We start from the raw sequence: 19,187 nt of genomic DNA, 5'->3' as shown, positions 1-19,187 counted from the left end.
TCATGGTCATTTTGATTAATGTTATCAACGAAGTCTTTATACAGAGTTGCCACAAGTTTCCTGAAGAGAAATTACCCGATTTTCCCCTGACATTCTGAGATCTCAAGGGTAAGTAAAGACACAAGTTGACAAAAAATGTAAGGACTTCAGTATATCTCCCCTGTGTGAGCAAAAATCTTAAGTACTAACATCAACATATTTTGTAATGAACTGCTTTTAGATGGAGAAAGCAACCCAAATGGTACATGTATTTCATCAAAACAACTTCTTTCAATAAAACAAAACCTTTGGTGATAAAAATATGCATTTCCTTGGAGCTGCAAGACAGATTTAAAATACCCTCACCGATTTCAGAAATAATCTCAGAAAAATGTAGGCCTCTAGAAAGAAGTGTAAAGTGTGGAAGAATTGTGTAAACCAACACTACTATGTTCGTTATTGTCAGTTATTACCACAGTGTTATGTCTCATTTTACAGGTATTGTGTAATCCTTCGAGATACCTGACCCAATAACATACAAACCACCAGCGACGAACACAATTTTCTTATTGTCTATCCTTTCTAAACTGCTTTCGTGGTGCCAAAATATACCAGTATAAAACAGTCTATAAAACACTGCAATGTACAATGTACTTGTGAGAGTCAATTCCTGAAATCCATCGTGTGTGGCCTCTCACCCACCGAGGAACCCAGTCCTCGGATAAGCCCCATTATGCCACACACGAACAGACCCGGACCTGTGGCCAGATCAGCGAGACTAGACCCGAAGGGCAGGCCTCACACGTTAGCGGGAAATGAGGCGCTTCGTATCGGCAGGCCTGATCTGTTACAGATATGCTCAGAAATGGCCAGCAGTTTTGGCCCGTCGCAGAAGTCCACTCATTTAGCCAGTTATTCATGTGTCAGACACCGTGTCGATGAAATGAGACCGCAGTGCTGAATCCGTACAACAGATAACTGGAGCAAATACTCTGAGAATCAGTACTGGTGAGGAGAGGTAGCAACTCACTGTGAAGACAGCCACTGAGCTGCAGACGGGCACGTAGGAAAGACAAACACACTCTCGCAACTAAATTTTTGGCCATAGTTCATGTCAGAAAATGAGCGCGTGCACACACACATCCACACAATTACTCGGCCAACTCACGCACACATTACCATCTCTGGCCGCCGTGTCAACAGTCTCCGAGAATCAGATCGAGACAAACCACTCCTCGTGCCTGCCTGCCTCTCATTGGCAGCTGCTAGGCTAGCAGTAAATGGTGGCAGCACTGACTGCTTCCTGAGGGAATGGGTAGGAAGGGGAGGAGCAGTAAGAATGAGGGGTTAGAAAGCGGCACCTAGCCAGTGACAATGCACGACATCTCGGTGAACAAACCATTATCTACTGAGACGAAGATGAGGTTTTCCTTTTTTTCTTCAAATTTCCCTGACCCACTTGAAATTCCCTGATTTACAGAACTTGCGGCAATCCTGTCATAAGTGCTAAATGGGATTTCATTTGCTCTTAATAATAAATAGTTTACTATTCAGCTACTGTAGTTACCTGATGAAAATATTACATCTGTGGGACGTCTCATCTTTCTACTTACATTTAAGAGATGTTTCATGTAAGGGTTAAAATTGCATTCAATTCATATGGTCCTCATTTCAATTGATCAAACTGTCAGATTCAGTGAAATTAAGGATGTCTCCAGGTGCATAATGTGGTGTTGCAGTGACTGCAGTTCACCAAAAAATTTAAACATTCATAATTACTGATTTAGTTGTCCGATGGGAAATATTTCCAGGAGTACCAGGTCCTGCTTGTGTCAGAGCCTCACGAGCAATCTAACATTGGGATCTGCATTATGATTTACAATCTTTCGAATCATATTATAACACCTCTTAAATTTGACACGTTAACTTCAGTGTTACCTTCCACTCTTCATTCTGTTGTGTAAATGCATTTAGTATGTCAAGCAAGTTGGCAAACTGATTCACATTTTACAACTTCTCTACAGTCTGTGAAAGGAAATTTCATGACATTTGTGACTTCCAGTAACTGAATTGTTTGTGGTTGACCATAACTCATCTCTTGATAAATATAATCATCAATTGAAGAATGTATTATGCCCTATCTGCTGATTAACCTTCCAGCAACAATCACAACGTCCCACGGCAGTATGCTTGGTGAGCGGTATTTACATTTACCATTACAAAATTAGATTGACAAACTAGGCAGCCTGGGACATTATCAGTAACTGATGAAATTTCAGTACGTTAGTGTCCTATATGCTGAAGTTTGCAGCAACTCCATAGTTCATGAAGTGTTGGCGGAAGTATGGGTGCCTATATTCTCACCACTAACCATTGGATTAATAGTCATGTCACAAATATGAACAATTACATGCAATATTGTCAAATGACTTTACATTCATTCTGAGCAACTCGTTCTGAACCTTACACAGATTGTTAAATATGTTTTCCTTAGACCGCCGAAGAATAGGGATGTCTGTGCCAACAAGAAAACGCACACACAAATTTCAGCCTGTGTTAACAGAAGTACTGGATGCTTCTGGGAAGAGCATGTGGTGTAAGATTCTTGAAACTGGTTTACAAGAATACCACACCGGAAGCTCACTGAAAATGATGTGTATTTGGAACATAGTCAAGATCAAATGTTAATGATTGCTGCTCTGGAGCAGTTTCAATAGAACTCTGCTCTCCTGTGCCAGGCAAACATTTGATCTACTGCCAGTAGACTAAGCGTAAAACACTACTGTTTGGGAATCTCAGGGCAGTTGATGGTAGGAGTTTAGGAGGTCTCACCTGCGGAAAGAAGACCACTATGAGGAGAAGAGAGAAGTGGGAAGGAAGAGCAGGTAAATATTTGAATAATTCAATGACACGTTTCACAGTAAACCAGAAGTTTATTTGCTTTATCTGAAAATTGTGCGAAAGGTCCACCTTACACCGGACGAGTCCCACTCAGAATATCGATGACTGACCTCCTGTTGTACGCTTGGGCAAGTTGTAGAGGCGTCCTACCGTATCCGGCAGCAGATCGGTCCGCTCCCAGCCGCAACAACAGGTTGACCATGGCCACTTCACCACACGCGGCAGCAACCTGCAGAGCCGTCTGCCCGCTGCCGTCCCACGCGTCTTTGTCTGCCCTGTAAAACAGCAAGGCCATCGCGACACCCTGTCTGCCGTGTCCCGCTGCTACGTGGAGGGGCGTCTGCTGCCAGTTATTCCGTGCACTGACATCGGCACCCGCCTCCAACAGCCAGTTTACAGCCCAGACGTCGCCACCCTTCGCCGCCTTGTGAAGTGCCGTGTAACCGTTTTCACACTGGCAATTTATGTCCACTCCCTGTGCCAGGATGTCTGCGAGTTCCGCCACATTTCCACGTTCTGCAGCTTCGTGCAGCCACTTCTTCAAGGCGTCCTCCTTTGCGGCACTGGAAAACAGAGATTACTTTCCACAGAAATTTACTGTCACAATAGATAGCCGCAAAATTATTAACTACACCAATTGAATGCTATAAGCCCACACGATCAGTGAGAAATGTGTATTAAGGTTTATAAGTTTGCTCCAGGATGGGGAAGGAGATTTTGAGGTTACACAGAATTACTTGACATTTTTAGAGCTCTAAGAAACGTCAGAGGGTGGTATACCAAATTAGATCTGACACAGGAAGCAGAAACCAGACAGATACACAGATCTGACAACTACTGCTCTGGTACAAAGTGCTGCTCAGCCTTTTTTGAGAAACTGGCACTAAATTCCACTAGCCTGTCGGGTACCACACAAGAAAGCCAGCCATCTGACAAGTTACATTAATGCTACCGATTACGGCAGCATGTCCTCGTACTGCTTATCAGTCCAGTCCTTCACGCTACCCTTTCACCGAACACTCGTTGCTGTGACAGATGTTTAACCTTAGATAAAAAAGTACACCTGTGGGAAGGTACTATCAAGACTAAAGAAATAGCTGTGACAGTTATTTTCTCTCGATACACTTGAGCATATCACACTCACGTTATACCTGACTACATGATTTACAGATAAATATTCATTCCATTGTGATCTATTAGGTCAACTATAGATGTCTCCAAATATACCACAATGATTATTGGTATAATATTTTTTCCCTTCGAAACAAATGTTCATCATAACAAAAGAAGACATTTGTTAAATAAAAGCCCAGAAGAAAGAAATGAATATCAAGATTGTTAGCTGCCGCCACCTCTAATTCTGCAAGTACTGCTGCCCGATGACTAGCGACATCCGACGGTATTAGACAGGATCGTGAAACTTTCCCGCTGTTTCGTGAAAATTGTTTGGCAATGCACAGTATTAGAGAAGCTTTTGAGAGATTTAAGTAAGAAGCACAGGAAAAAGTAAGCAAAAGATGAGCAGGAAGACCTATTTGGTGTATTCACCCACAGCACGCACTCTTCACCCCGCAACACGTATCAAGTAAGTGGTTTGTATACAGCAGCAATTGTGGTAGATGGGAACATGTTATTCTGAAGCCTATCTTACATGGAAGTATTTTTTTTTATACTGAAATATCCAGCCCTGTAAACCTTTTAGACAAGTGCTCATCTGAGTTAATGTCACCCAAAATTTAATTCCAGCACAGCATACTGAATTTGTATACAAGGTTTTCTATGACAAATGTAACGTTTTAGATCATTACATTCAGTTAAAACAAAAATGGAGAACAGTGCACATGCAAAATATACTTAGCACCCACAGCAGTCAGATTAAGAATATTGCTCTGTATAAGGAAGTACAATTCTGCTAAGTTTTTTGGGTCTAACTATGCAAGTATACATTTATGTCCCAAATCTGCACTAAATTTTCACCACAACTGATTGTAGACTGCAACACTGCCTTCAAAAATACAGCAGAAATATGTGAAAGTTCCATTATATCTTCGAAGCACAAAAATGCTTACGTAGTGTCTCCTTACAGAATACGCACACTGATAGTCCCGAGTGCGGATCGTGTGGAATATGTGAGATTTACACTAGTGAAATACATACCTCCAACCATTCCTTTGGGAAGTGTCCGAGAGAAGGCTCACTACTCTGTAAGTGCTACTTACAAAGACAAACAAAATTAGAATTTTAGCTAACCTGATTTTAGCTTCAACCAAATCTGAGATTTGCGTCATCAGTCGCGGGCAGCAGGCCACTCCCTCTCGCCAGCCCTCCGTCTTGCGGGCCTCCGGAGGGTCCCGGGAGATCACCTCGACGGCGGCACCGAGCAGGCGCGAGCAACAGTGCTGCCAGCCCAGCACCGCACACTCCGCCACATTCTCTACAGACAACTCCTGCAGCAACCGGTCCTCGCAAGCCTCCTTCAGCAGAGGGAGGTCGTATTTGTCGGCAGCCGCGAGTAGCTCTGCCGCAGATTCTTTCCCCTCCGGGACCTCGTCCGTGTACACGTAGCGGACGAGCTGCCGCATAGTGGCAGCCTCTACGTCCGGTATCTGGACACGGCCACTGGCAGCTTCCTCCGTGTCGTGCCGCAGTAACATAGCTGCGAAGACCGGGCTCCTGGCGGCGAGTATTAACCTGTGCGCTTCTATTTCACCACCTCTGACACACAGCGTAACGTCGGCACCCGTGCCCGACGTCAGGAGCTCGGACATTGCGTGAACCAAACTGCCTCTGTTAGTGGCCATATTTAGCACCTGAAATTGGGAGGTAAAAACGACACATTAAAAGCTGCCCAGTTTCTGATACAGTAATTTAACAACTCAATAATGGCAAGTGAAGTTTGTTTAGAACAAACACTTCAATTTCACCACTTTACCTTCAGCACCTATAAACAAATACAATTAAAGACAGAAAGCAGGTTGCACAGGTCTCAGTGATATCCAAGCTAGAGAACAAGCTGTAGTACTGAGTAAAGTCCACTGCCACCACAAATATAAAAAATCATCCAGCCTTACTTTAAAAAAGCAAAATGTTTACATTATACTCAATATCTATAATACTCCACTCAATATCTATAATACTCCAGGCTTTAGGCACAAGCAGTTCAGATCATTCTTAAACAAGAAACAAAAGCAGTGATACAACAATCTGACCGAGATAAATGCTCTGCCAACAGCAGTGAAAATTCCATCACGGACCAGCGAACTAACGATTACTTCAACATAGTAGCAAGCATTGGTACCAACAATAAACTGGCAAATGCAGATGCATTAGCTTTAGTTTTGATGCAAGGCACGTACCCACATGTAGTCTCAAAATTACATTAGGTAAATAGAGAGTTGTAATTGTGTTGGCTCTAATGGTGTTCATAGCATATTTAAAATGTAGTGGAGGTTCCTAGAAATAACCTTACGCTATCTCTGTTATTAATGACTCATGGCATAACTGACAGAACTTAATATCCTGCATTGACACCCAGCTATATATATTTTTCAAAAAGATTTTGAGAAAATAGCCTGGGATACAACACACCCATTCATCAAACAAACTTAGCTGTGCTTACCTGGCATTCATGCAGGACGCTCCACAGGGAACAATACACTACCTCACAAGATAAGTGCAGCTGACTGTGTACACTATGTATTGTGACACCTATTCACAATGGTGTGACATGCAAACTAAATGTTACATTAAACTAGAGTCCACATGCCAAGGATTTAATCAGAAACGACCCCCCCCCCCCCCAAAGTTGTTTGTTTGGGAGTTAACAAAATCTTTGTCACGGTAACAGATATAACGTGACAAACCTGTCAAGAGGGTTGGTTTGTGATGGTTGAAGGGACCAGACAACAAAGGCCATCGGTCCCTTTTTCCACAATCATGAAACACTCACAAGGAACAAAAACAAGCAACAGAGATGACAAGGGATGACAGAACAAGAAGACAAAGACCAGAAAAGAGGAATTAAAAACACACAATGTGTTACAGTAGTTGGCTAACCATGGAAACAAAAGAAAAGGGAAAAGCCAACCACCAAGAGATACACTAAAAATCCCAATCTAAAAGCATAAGCCAAAGGTGAGAAACAACAAAAGAGAGAAACCCTTTGAGCGATAAAAACCCCCTGCACAAATAAAACTCAAAACTAAGCCTGCCATGACAGCATCATTCATTAGAAGTGCAGGGAGCACATCAGGCAGTGCAAATGTCTGCCTGAGCACAGTTAAATGTGGACAGTCCAACAAAATATCGGCCACTGTCAATGCTGAACCGTAGCGACAGAGGTGGGTCCTCGCGGCACAATAAATAACCGTGCGTCATCCAGGTGTAGCCAATGCGCAGCCGACAGAGCACAACAGTCCTTGCGAGAGACCCGGAGGAAGAGTGCCACCCACCGATAGTCTGCTTGACAATCCGAAGTTTGCTGAGTGAAGGCAGGGTGCGCCATTCATCAGCCCAGGTACCGAGAACCTGCTGCCGCAAAACTGAAAGGAGATCACACTCCGAAAGGCCGATCTCCAAAGCTGGTGCACCGACAGCCTGTTTGGCCAGTGTTCATTACACGGGATGCCGACACGATTTGGGGTCCACACCAAAACCATGGAACGGCCGCAATGGGCGGGAGAGTGGACGGACTCCTGGATAGCAGTCACCAGACGAGAGCGAGGGAAACACTGGTCGATAGCTCATAAACCGCTCAGCGAGTTACTACAGATAAAGGACTCACCTGACCAGGAGCGGATATACTCTAGGGCACGAGAGATGGCGACCAGCTCGGCAGTGAAAAAACTGCAGCCAGACGGTTATGAGCGCCGTTCAGAATAATCCCGAGAGTAAGAACAGGGAATTGCAGATTCCGTGGCAGAAACGATGCCGGTGGCGATCGTGGGAACCACCACATCAATGGCACCACGAGAATGAGGCTCAAGAGTGGCAACGCAGGTGAACCAGTCCCAGTCAGCCTTATTCAAAAGCCCATCTGGGGAGGCACCGAGGTGAGTGGCGCTGGGGCAGTGACAGAAAGATCGGAAAGTGGTCACTACCACACAAGTCGTCATGCATACTCCAATGGACAAACGGTACAAGGCTGGGGCTGGAGACAAAGGTCGATGGTCGAGTACATGCTGTGTGCCACACCGAAATGTGTGGAGGCATCATTATTTAATAGAGAAAGGTCGAGCTGTGCCAACACTTTCTCAGTGACAGTGCCTCTGCCTGTTGCCACCAATCCACTCCACAAAGGGTTAAGGTGGGTTTAAGTCCCCCCCCAATAACAAAAAAGGTGGCGACAATTGGGCTATCAACGCAGCCAATACATGCTGCAAGTCATCACCATCCGGCAGAAGATAGAGACTGCAGACAGTTAACAGCCTGAGGCATCAAAACCCGAACAGCGACAGCCTCTAAAGGTGTCTGAAGAGGGACACACTCACTGTAAAGCGTGTTAAGGACGTAGACACAGACTCCACCAGATACCCTCTCATAAGCTGGTGGATTCTTGTAATAACCCAAATAGCCACGGAGGGCGGGGGTTCGCATCACCGGAAACCCAGTTTCCTGGAGAGCAATGCATAAGAAGGGGTGAAGGCTGAGAAATTGTCGGAGCTCAGCAAGGTGGTGGAAAAAACTGCTGCAGTTCAACTGGAGGATGACATTGTCCACGGAGGAAAAAGGCGTGAAGAGATCGAGGTGGTAGGTTACACCGCTGGATCACCTGCTGCCACCAACTGAGTACCCGTACGATCGACTTTCACGGTGTCTGAGGGTCCTGTGAGATCTAGGTCCTCAGTAGATGCCAGAATCTCAGCAGAGCTCGTACGTTGCAGTGGGGTGGGCCACCATAAGTTCCTTCGTCTTAGAGGTCTTCTTCTTGGACATTTCTCGCTGCTCCTTGGGTTTCATTGGCTGGGAAGGCTTCACTGATTCAGCCTCTGCGACTGAGGAGGATCGTGAAGCCCTACAACCAGCTGCTTGTGGGCACTTACACCACTGGCGGAAACCTAGTCAAAGAGGGACCCAAAGGACCACTTCTGAGCAAGATGAGGCAAAGAAGTTTGACGCTTCTCCAGCTTAGAAGTGGGGATGGACGTCCCTGATGGGTGGGGGATGTTGTTCCTGAAGTAGGTGGCGCAGGAGCAACAGAGTGTAGTGCCCCTCAGGTCAAGGGGGTAGATGTAGTGTATTGGTCTGGGTGCCGACTGGAATTCGCTGAACTTGATGGGGCTACCACTGTTGTCATAGGGGTGGCATAAGACGAAGTCATTCGCTTAAGATGGAGTCGTTTGTATTTCCTCTTAGCCTCAGTGTCGGTCAGTCAGTCCAGGGTCTTTTATTACATTATTTTCTGCTCTTTCTGTAAAATCCTGCAGCCTGGTGAACAAGGTGAATGATGCTCTCTGTTGACACAGATGGGAGGCAGGGCACACGGAGTATTGGGATGCGATGGGTGTTCGAAATCTCGACATGTGACACTGGAAGTACAGCAGGAAGACATACGGCTGAAGTTCCAGCCCTTAAAGCACCGCATCAGGTGAGGGATATAGAGCTTGACGTCACAGTGGTAGACCATCACCTTGACCACCTCAGGCAATTTATCAAACCTCTAACGCCAAGATGAAGGCACCAGTGGCAACCTGATTATCCCTCGGACCTCGATGAATGTGGCAGATGAAATTAACATCTCACCACTCTAAATTGGCGTGCAGCTCATCATCAGACTGCAAAAGAAGGTCCCTGTGGAACATAATAACCTGGATCATATTTAGGGTCTTATGGGGCACGATTGTAACCGAAACATCCCCAACTTGTCACAAGCGAGTAAAGACCGTGACTAGGCAGAGGATGATGATTTTATCAAAACTGACCCAAAACATGTGAGATTGCTTTTGGTCACCTATTATGACAGGCAGGAAGACCGCAGGGCTATTCTAACCCCTGGACCCACAGGGGGACAAACCTGTCAAGAAGCTCTGTTAAAATTCATTCATTCAAATTTAGTTGGTGTACTGGGAATAGCATTAAGCATGAAGTGAAAGGAAGCTGCCATATTTAGTGCATTAATAGCACTACGATTAGCTTGTCTTATTACTGTACACTGAGATAACAGTCACGGTATAGCAACGTGCACATATACTGATGGTGGTAGTATCAAGTACACAAGGAATAAAGGAGGCAGAGCTGTCATTTGTAGTCAGGTGAAAAAGGTTTCTGAAGTGATTATGGCCACACAACTGGAATTAAACTTTCCGTGCGGAATGGTAGTTGCAGGTAGATGTACGGCACATTCAATTTCGGAAAGCATTACACAGTTCATTATTCCGAGATCCACAATGTCGAGAGTCTGCCGAGAATACCAAATTCCAACCGTTACATCTCACCACGGGCAACACTGCTGCGGCACTGGCAGAGGGTTGTCAGTGGTAACAGGCAAGCAACAATGTGTGAAATAACCACAGAAGCCAATGTGGGAAATACAATGAATGTATCTGTTAGGACAGTGAGGTGAAATGGACTATGGAAGCAGTGCCTCTGCTAACAGTACATCGCTTCCAGTGCCCGTCCTAGCCTCGTGATCGTATCGTTTGGACCCTCGATGACTGGAAAAACCACGGCAAGGTCAGACGAGTACCAATTTCAGATGGCGGAGTTCTAGTGTAGTGCAGAGCCTATGAAGCCGCAGTTGTCAATAAGGCACTGTGCAACTTGGTGATGGCTCCATAATGGTGGGGGCTACGTTTACATTACATGGAACTGATCACTTACTGGGAAAGGTTGTTTTCGGCTACCTTAAGACCATTTGCAGCCACTCAAGGACAATGGTCCTGAACAATGATGGATTTTTATGAATGATAATGTGCCATGTCACAAGGACACAACTGTTAGCAATTGTTTGAAGAACGTTGCGGATAATTCGCGTTAATGATGTGGCCACCCAGACTGCCCAATGTGAATCCCATCAAACATTTAAGGGATCTAATAGGGTGGTCAGTTCCAGCACAAAATGATGCACCAGGAATATTTTCACAATTATGGAGAGCAATAGAGGCAGCATGGCTCAATATTTCTACAGGGGACTTACAACAACTTGGTCAGTCCATACCATATCGAGTTGCTGCACTGTGCTTGGCAAAAGGAGGTCCATATCCCATGACTTGTAGTCTCAGTATATGCTCACTATTGTTGTCACCTCAGAAGGGTTTCCATCTTGGTAAGATATACAGAACACACATTTGGGAATTCCATTTATAATGCAATTTATGTTACAAATAAATTGCACAATTAATACACATCAGTTTTATTAGATGTTAGACAAGTCCCTGTAGAATAATTTGATTCCTGCCAAACATACACAGCACATCAGAAACAAACTATATAACAGATTTGGGATGTCTACAAAGCACCACCACTAACTGGTACTGGAGAGGAGAATTCTCTATCTCACCTGATACACAAGCTAATTGGCAATAAAACTTAACATCCGTGTCTGCCAATCTTTAATAACACAACCCAGAATGGAATGAAATTTTTAGAGATACAGGTAACTCACTTTTGTCAGGTATAATTACATATCCTAATATTACAAAAGCAACAACTAATATGTTCAAGAGAACCACACACCCGACTAGTGAGTGCATCACATGTTCTTGGGAAGTTAATAGATCCATCTTTCATTAAATCCTCCCCACTCCCCCAAGAGTGTCTTTCCACCGTCCACATAACCTTCGTAACCTCTTGGTTCATCCCTATGTAATCCCCAAACCACCTTCCCTGCCTCTGGCTCCTACCCTTGTAACTGCCCCCGGTGTAAAACCTGTCCCACGCACCCTCCCACCACCACCTACTCCAGTCCTGTAGCCCGGAAGGTGTACACGATCAAAGGCAGAGCCACGTGTGAAAGCACCCACGTGATTTACCAACTGACATGCCTGCACTGTGAAGCCTTCTATGTGGGAATGACCAGCAACAAACTGTCCATTCGCATGAACAGACACAGGCAGACAGTGTTTGTTGGTAATGAGGATCACCCTGTGGCTAAACATGCCTCGGTGCACGGCCAGCACATCTTGGCACAGTGTTACACTGTCCGGATTATCTGGATACTTCCCACTGACACCAACCTATCAGAACTCTGTAGATGCGAACTTGCCCTTCAATATATTCTCTCTTCCCGTTAACCAACAGGCCTCAAACTCCGCTAATTTCTAGTTGCCGCCCCCTCGTACCTCACGTGTCATTCGACAATATCTTTGCCTCTGTACTTCCGCCTCGACTGACATCTCTGCCCAACCTCTTTGCATTTACATGTGTCTGCCCGTGTCTGTAAATGTGCGGATGAATATTTGTGCATGTGCCCGAGTGTATACCTGTCCTTTTCCTCCCCCTAAGGTAAGTCTTTCTGCTCCCGGGATTGGAGTGACTCCTTACCCTCTCCGTTAAAACCCAAAAACCCACATCCTTTTGTCTTTCCCTCTCCTTCCCTGTTTTCTGATGGAGCAACCTTGGGTTGCGAAAGCTTGAAATAAATTTATTTGTGTGTGTGTGTGTGTGTGTGTGTGTGTGTGTGTGTGTGTGTGTATCAACATACCAACACCTTCGTTTGGTAAGTTACAGCATATATATCGAAAGATGCTGTAACTTACTAAACGAAAGTGTTGGTATGTTGATAGAGACAATAAACACAAACACACACAAATTTCAAGCTTTAGCAACCCACAGTTGCTTCATCAGGAAAGAGGGAAGGAGAGGGAAAGACGAAAGGATGTGGGCTTTTGGGTTTTAAGGGAGAGGGTAAGGAGTCATTCCAAACCCGACAGCAGAAAGACTTAACTTAAGGGGGGAAAAAGGGCAGGTATACGCGCGCGCGCCCACACACACACACACACACACACACACACACACACACACACACACACACACACACACACACACACACAGAGAGAGAGATCCATCAGCACATATACATATTGTCTGTATATTGTCTGTCTATAGGGTGACTGACAGATTTTTAATTCCTACTCTGCAATATTGTTATGTAGCACTTCCAACGGGTTTACATCTACACAGCACTGTAAAAAGCTAATACAACTGAATACAAAATTCTTGGAAAATGGACAATAAATTTCATGACTATTTCAAAATGTGTAAAAAAAATTAACATGGTTGTCTGTGAGGCAAAGGAACTGTACAACTGGTAGTTTATATTCTACTGTAGGAATAAATATGAAGCCGTGTGGGGAGTTAAAACGATAAAACACAATATGCTGCCAGTCTACAATTTAGCACAGAATGGCATTCTAAAAATTTAAGACAAACACAAATTAAGAAAACTTCAGGCCTAGATGAAGTACTAGGCAAGTGCCTTGTGATCAAATACCCTTTCACAGAAGGAAGATTTGTACAATTCTGCTACAACAGTCATTATATTTGAAACAAATTACTTAGTTCAAAACTACTGACCAAATTTGCCTTCTTAGTCAGCTTCAGGTCAATGTGTACCATGTTCGTACGTATATAGCATAGTGGTCATAAAAGGAACAGGACTTCCGAGACTACTCCAGCAACATCGGAATTTCATAAACCATATTAAAATGCTTCCTTCCACTCGAATTACACGTTTTTATGTCCTGATGCACTCTGAAGTACCTGATATTCAGCTTTTCATGTGGTTTGCGTGACGCCAATTTTCTTGGAGGTCCACTACCGTATCCTGATGTTTCGTTCTTTATTATGGTATAATGTCATTCATCCCAGAAAATGAAAATTTCCACTTGAAATTGAACGTGGTTGAAAGTAGCCGATAGTGCGGAATGAAACACTTCGTTTCAAATAAACTGCCTCAGCGGAAAAAAAATTAGTAGAAGCAAATTTATCTATAAAACAGACAAATTGCTTCTTTAAGACATTAATGGTTGATTGCTAATAACATGGAAATATAAAACTCAGAAGATTGAAACTACCAACTTATTTTGGTCTTTCATGATTATGAGAATGTATATTAATTCACTTGATGGCTCCCGGCCACAGAAATCTGTTTTGATTTCGTTTGACGTGGGAGCTGTAAACGAAGAGACCAGCAACATTACGAAGACACAATACACATACACGGGTCACGTGGGGAAGGACCCCCCCCCCCCCCCACTGTAACACTCTGCACATGCGCAAATCTGGCAGCTTGGGTGCGCCAGCATCTGGCTACTTGTTGGTACTGCCCATACGGCAAACAGCCACACTTCAAGGAGCCAGAAGCGAGAGGAAGGCACTGCTCATACTCTAATTCAGCTCTGCGTATGTGGACGAGCCCGCTGGCAACTGCTCATATGAACCTATAGTATCCTATTCTTCAGTTGACCTACATAACTCAACTGAAGAATGAGATACTAGCACAAGAAAGGAAAAAAGACAAGTAACGTTAACCTCTTGACGTATGAGCTGTATACCGAACTTTAGCTGATCTTCATAGGTTAACTGCAGTACGGTATCAAATTAGACGCATTGCAACTTTTTTGCCTTTGCTAGTGCTAGGTCAACTGGAGTACGGGATACAAATTTTACAGGTGTTGCTTTTTTCGCCCCTGCTACTACTAGCAACCTATTCTTCAGCTGATACTAGTACCAGCAGAAGCGAAAATATCGACAGATGTAAAATCTGTATCCCAGGTTGCTAATGCTAGTAAAGACAAAAAAATCTATGTAAGTAACATTGGCATCCCGTACCTCAGTTGAAAACCGTGAAGGCAAAAAAGCAATATACATAAAATCTTATCCCCACTTCAACTGACCTAAACAGCTAAGCTGAAGTTCAGTGGTATGAATTTTTTTCCACCTTCAGTACTAATAGTATCTGATGTAAATTATCATAGTGGTACTAGTGACAGTGAAAAAACCTCCAACAGTAAAATTTGTATCCCGTATTTCAGTTTATTTAGGTCAACTAAAGAATAAGATACTAGCATAGGTGAAAAAACTTCAACTGTAAAATTTGTATTCCATATTGCAGTTGACACACCCTACCCTAAGTCTTCCATATTGATAGGAATACATAAAATCCAAACCTACAAACAAAACCAAAAAATAAAAATTGCTCAGAATGAAAAACAATCTTCCTAAAAATCTCATACACACTAAGAATGAAAATATGTACTAAAATAATTGGAATGAACAGATGGTTTAATACAAGCGACAAAAGTGTTACACAATGTCCAGCTCTATCTTTAAAAACATTTATTTATTTCAATTTACAATGCTGCTATGCCACCGAAGATAACCCATTTACAACCTACAGCTTGATAATAAAGGCATTTTTGGTTGTGAGTAAACTACAATACATTGCATCACATGTAGGCTCCAGAATACAATCTGCAAATAACCAGCAGAACCCTCAACAAGTGAACTAGTGTGATACTGCCACTGCTGCACCGCAATCTCCCCCCCCCCCCCCCCCAAACACACACAATGAAATATTCGCACTAGCAGCTGTAACTGGCCTGGTGACGCTGGAAGGTCTCGGAACCAAGCTTTAAATTTTAAGACATTTCCAGTGGCAGATGTGGACTGACCACAGTTGTTTGATTTGTCCATAAAAACTGAAGAAACTTCAACAAGTCGGATATTTAAGGCCAGAGATTAGGCCTGGATTAACTGAAAGAACAAGAGGTTACGTCATGAACCTGGCAGAAAGTCTCCAATGTGGCGCCTATGATGCCACTGCATACATACGGCAACAAACACGAAAATACATATAAATAAGAAAGTTACATTTCCCCAAAAGTACAATCAAACTAAGGGGACAACCATGGGAAACTGGAGGTTTTCGGGTGAGGGCAAGCTAAATATAACAGTAAAAAGAACACACCATGATCCCAAAAGACAAAATGATAAACGAAAAGAAAAAATTTACTACATTCCACTACAACAAAAATGTGCAGGAATCTGACACTTCCCTTGAACTATGAAGGTGAAGATACCAAAGCATGAATACCTACAACTAAAACAATGAAAATTGGCATCCGACATTTCCCTTTACCAATATGTCAACCCCAAATGACTATACCAAAACACTAACACCTACAATTACAAAAATGGGAATCGGTCACTTCAAGTGATCCATATAGATCAACCATAACTGTTGATATCAAAAAATCAGCACCTACAACTACGAGAAATAAAATCAAAACCTCAGAGATCCACAAATCAAACATCACTACATAAAATACATCATTAATACACAAAACATCACAACTGGAGAAGAATTGACAAAAAACCATTTACTTACCACAAGCAAATTCCCACATTGAAATCTAGATTGGCAAGCCCCCCCACATATATTGAACATCTTACCACAGTACAAACAACAAACCAGTAACACCTATCGAAACCACCACCACCACCACCACCCACACACACACACACACACACACACACACACACACACACACACACACAGTGAGAGTGTGAGAGTGTGTGTGTGTGTGTGTGTGTGTGTGTGTGTGTGTGTGTGTGTGTGTGTGTAGGAGGGGGGGGTGTAGCCTGTCCCCGTTATTAGATCGGTATACTGAGCATGCAGCAAAGGATACAAAAGAAAAATTTCGAGTATGAATTAAAACCTAAAGAGAAGAAATAAAAGCTGTGAGGTATGCTGATGGCTGATGACACTGATTCTGTTAGCGAAGGACCTGGAAGAGCAGTTGAACTGAATACACAGTATCTTGAAAGGAGAATATAAGATGAACAAAAAGAAAAGCAAAATGAGGATGATGGAATTAGTGAATTAAATCGGGTGATGCTGAGGGAATTAGATTGGAAATGAGACACAAAGAAGTAAATGAGTTTGGCTATTTGGGGAGCAAAATAACTGATGGTCAAAGCAGAGAGGATATAAAATGTAGACTATGGCAAGTATAGCATTTCTGAAGAGATTTCTTAACATCGAATACAGGTTAACTGCCAGTAAGTCTTTTCTGGAAGTTTTTGTATGGATTGTAGCCATGTGTAGAAGTAAAACATGGACGATCAACAGTTTAAGCAAGAAGAGAATAGAAGCTTTCGAAATGTGGCGCTATAGAAGAATGCTGAAGATTAGATGGGTAGATCATATAACGGATTAACTACTGAATAGAACTGGGGAGAAGAGGAATTTGTGGCACAACTTAACAACGGAGCAGTTGGTAGGACACGTTCTGAGGCATCAAGGGATCACCAATTTAGTATCGGAGGGAAGCGCAGAGGATACAAATCTTAGAGGCAGACCAAGGCATGAATACAGTAAACTGATTCAGAATGATATAGGTTGCAGTAGTTATTCAGATGGAAAAGTTTGCACAGGAGAAAGTATCATCGAGAGTTGCATCAAACCAGTCTTGTATATTGAAGACCACAACAAGTGGTAACACTACTCTGCGGCATAGCCTATTTAACACATTTTAATCAAAAAACGTACATGGCAAAATCAGAAAACTCACAGTAAATACTGGACAAGACACCAACTACTCTTTTTACGCATATAATGTACGTACAAATAAAACTACGAGAAATGCAAGGGGAGGTCCATTACCTAAAATCTACAACTACTGCCAATGTTTAAGAAATCAAGACATTAAAAACGCTATATGAATGCAATGCCTTAAGCAAACACATTGCAGCTAACTTCACTCTTTTACGCTTATTAATCTTAACGAAAATCCGCCGTATTCACACATTCAACCTCATTCCCGAACACGAATTGGAATACCACATGTTGTTCGAAACAATTTGGCTGCAAAATGTGTTCAACAGTAACTGTCCTCAATCAATCACAATGTTACCGATGGCGAGAAAATATTCTTACTTGCTAGAATGGTCAGTACAATAACTGCGACTGAAAAAAAAATACACATGAACTAACAAATTTTTCCAAAGCCTACTATAAGAATGCACAGCTTCCTTGAAGCTTACATCACATCATCTACAGTTACTATCACGTGGAACCAAGGGCAAGCATACTGTTTCATGCACACACAATATTTTTGCGGCGAACTAATCTACAATGTATTGCAAGCAGAACACAAACACTTTTTCGCGTCATAGACAAAAAGTTGATAGCGCGACTAAAACGATTAGGACTCACCAGTTACAATGAATGAAGAAATACAGACAGCGAAAAACGAACGGCAAACAGAAACTTCTCTTCGACTACTCAAAAGTCAAATCGTCGACCGCAAAACAAATGAACAAGAGAGATGAGAAATTACCAGAGTGTCTGCTACAACGCGAATTGCTACCAACTTCTTTCCTATGTGGTCGAACTAATACATACATCTTTGTTTTTTTGTTTTAAGGCCACCTGATAATTTTCAAACAAGAGTGTTGGATGCATTATATAAATTTAAAAGCAGATACACTCAGACAGATGTAATATATGTGTTCTGACAGCATGTACCAGGTTATATTATAACAAGACTGAAACACAATATATATCCAGAATGTGGCAAATGTACAATTACAGAAAACAGAATTACAAGTAACATGCACATAAAAAGTTATTAAATATTTTCAGTTACAATACAATCTCTAAAATTTAGTCTAATTTTAAATACTTCCTCATGTTACAGACATATCTAATTTTTTTAATAACTGATTTCGGTTGCTTATTTAAGTCTTTTGACTGTTTCACGTGGTACACTCGTCGTTGGTTTCAATTTAGCTGTCTCGTGTAATAATTTCTTGTGTTATGCTCATGTATGTCTTTATTATAGGAGCCATAATATTCCGATATCCAATTTATACACTGAAACGTATTTTTCTTGCTGCAATCTATATCAAACTATACTCCAGCCAAGTTTCGCCTATTACATTAAGGAACAATACAGTTTTGCTTTTATATACGATACTGGTTCATCGGTAAAAGATACACGCCACAGTTTTTACATTAATAAATTACTTCGTATTTCCGGCCGAAATCTGCGTTTCCTCTCATTTGATCAACTAAGTGAAGTGATAGTTCCTCTAACCTGTTACGACAGGTGAGAAAATACAGGTTTTGCCTGGAGAATTAATTTGTTGGTGTGGCTATTATCCAAACCAAATATATAAATATTGGTTTTAGAGATTGAAATGTCTTTTTCTTGTACAATCTATATTTATTTGTGTTGCAGGTGCATTTTGTATTTATACCTACAGTAAGTAAATTGTCGACATACACTGATGGTACAAAAATGCAGCACCCCAAGGACAAAATCTTTTTAATGACAAGTGAGTTGACAGGCAGTTAGTTATTC

General features: G+C 42.5%; 1 protein-coding gene across 2 annotated transcripts; it reads right to left on the bottom strand.

Moving 5' to 3' along the window:
- Positions 1 to 2,892: 2,892 nt before the first annotated feature.
- LOC124553663 (BTB/POZ and MATH domain-containing protein 2-like) lies at positions 2,893 to 18,172 on the bottom strand. 2 transcript variants are annotated; one of them, XM_047127543.1, is made up of 3 exons: positions 18,038 to 18,172; positions 5,131 to 5,690; positions 2,893 to 3,443 (listed from the first exon to the last, which is right to left on the bottom strand). In XM_047127543.1, the coding sequence occupies exons 2-3, from the start codon at positions 5,679 to 5,681 to the stop codon at positions 2,951 to 2,953; spliced, it is 1,044 nt and encodes a 347-aa protein (XP_046983499.1). In that variant the 5' UTR covers positions 5,682 to 5,690; positions 18,038 to 18,172; the 3' UTR covers positions 2,893 to 2,950. The 2 variants fall into 2 exon arrangements, with proteins under 2 accessions (XP_046983499.1, XP_046983500.1); XM_047127544.1 differs by lacking the exon at positions 18,038 to 18,172 and adding an exon at positions 17,866 to 17,958.
- Between the last annotated feature and the right edge of the window lie 1,015 nt (positions 18,173 to 19,187).

Source organism: Schistocerca americana, chromosome 11, assembly GCF_021461395.2.
Source record: "Schistocerca americana isolate TAMUIC-IGC-003095 chromosome 11, iqSchAmer2.1, whole genome shotgun sequence".
NCBI classification, from domain to species: Eukaryota; Metazoa; Arthropoda; class Insecta; order Orthoptera; family Acrididae; genus Schistocerca; species Schistocerca americana.
The sequence above is the reverse complement of the archived record's forward strand: the minus strand, read 5'-3'. Positions and strand labels throughout refer to the sequence as shown.

Excerpts from the sequence above, each read along its gene's own strand:
- LOC124553663 (XM_047127543.1), bottom strand. The coding sequence starts at position 5,681 with ATGGCCACTAACAGAGGCAGTTTGGTTCACGCAATGTCCGAGCTCCTG. Across the intron at positions 3,444-5,130 it reads TTGGTTGAAGCTAAAATCAG|TGCCGCAAAGGAGGACGCCT; the intron begins GTTAGCTAAAAT and ends TCTGTTTTCCAG.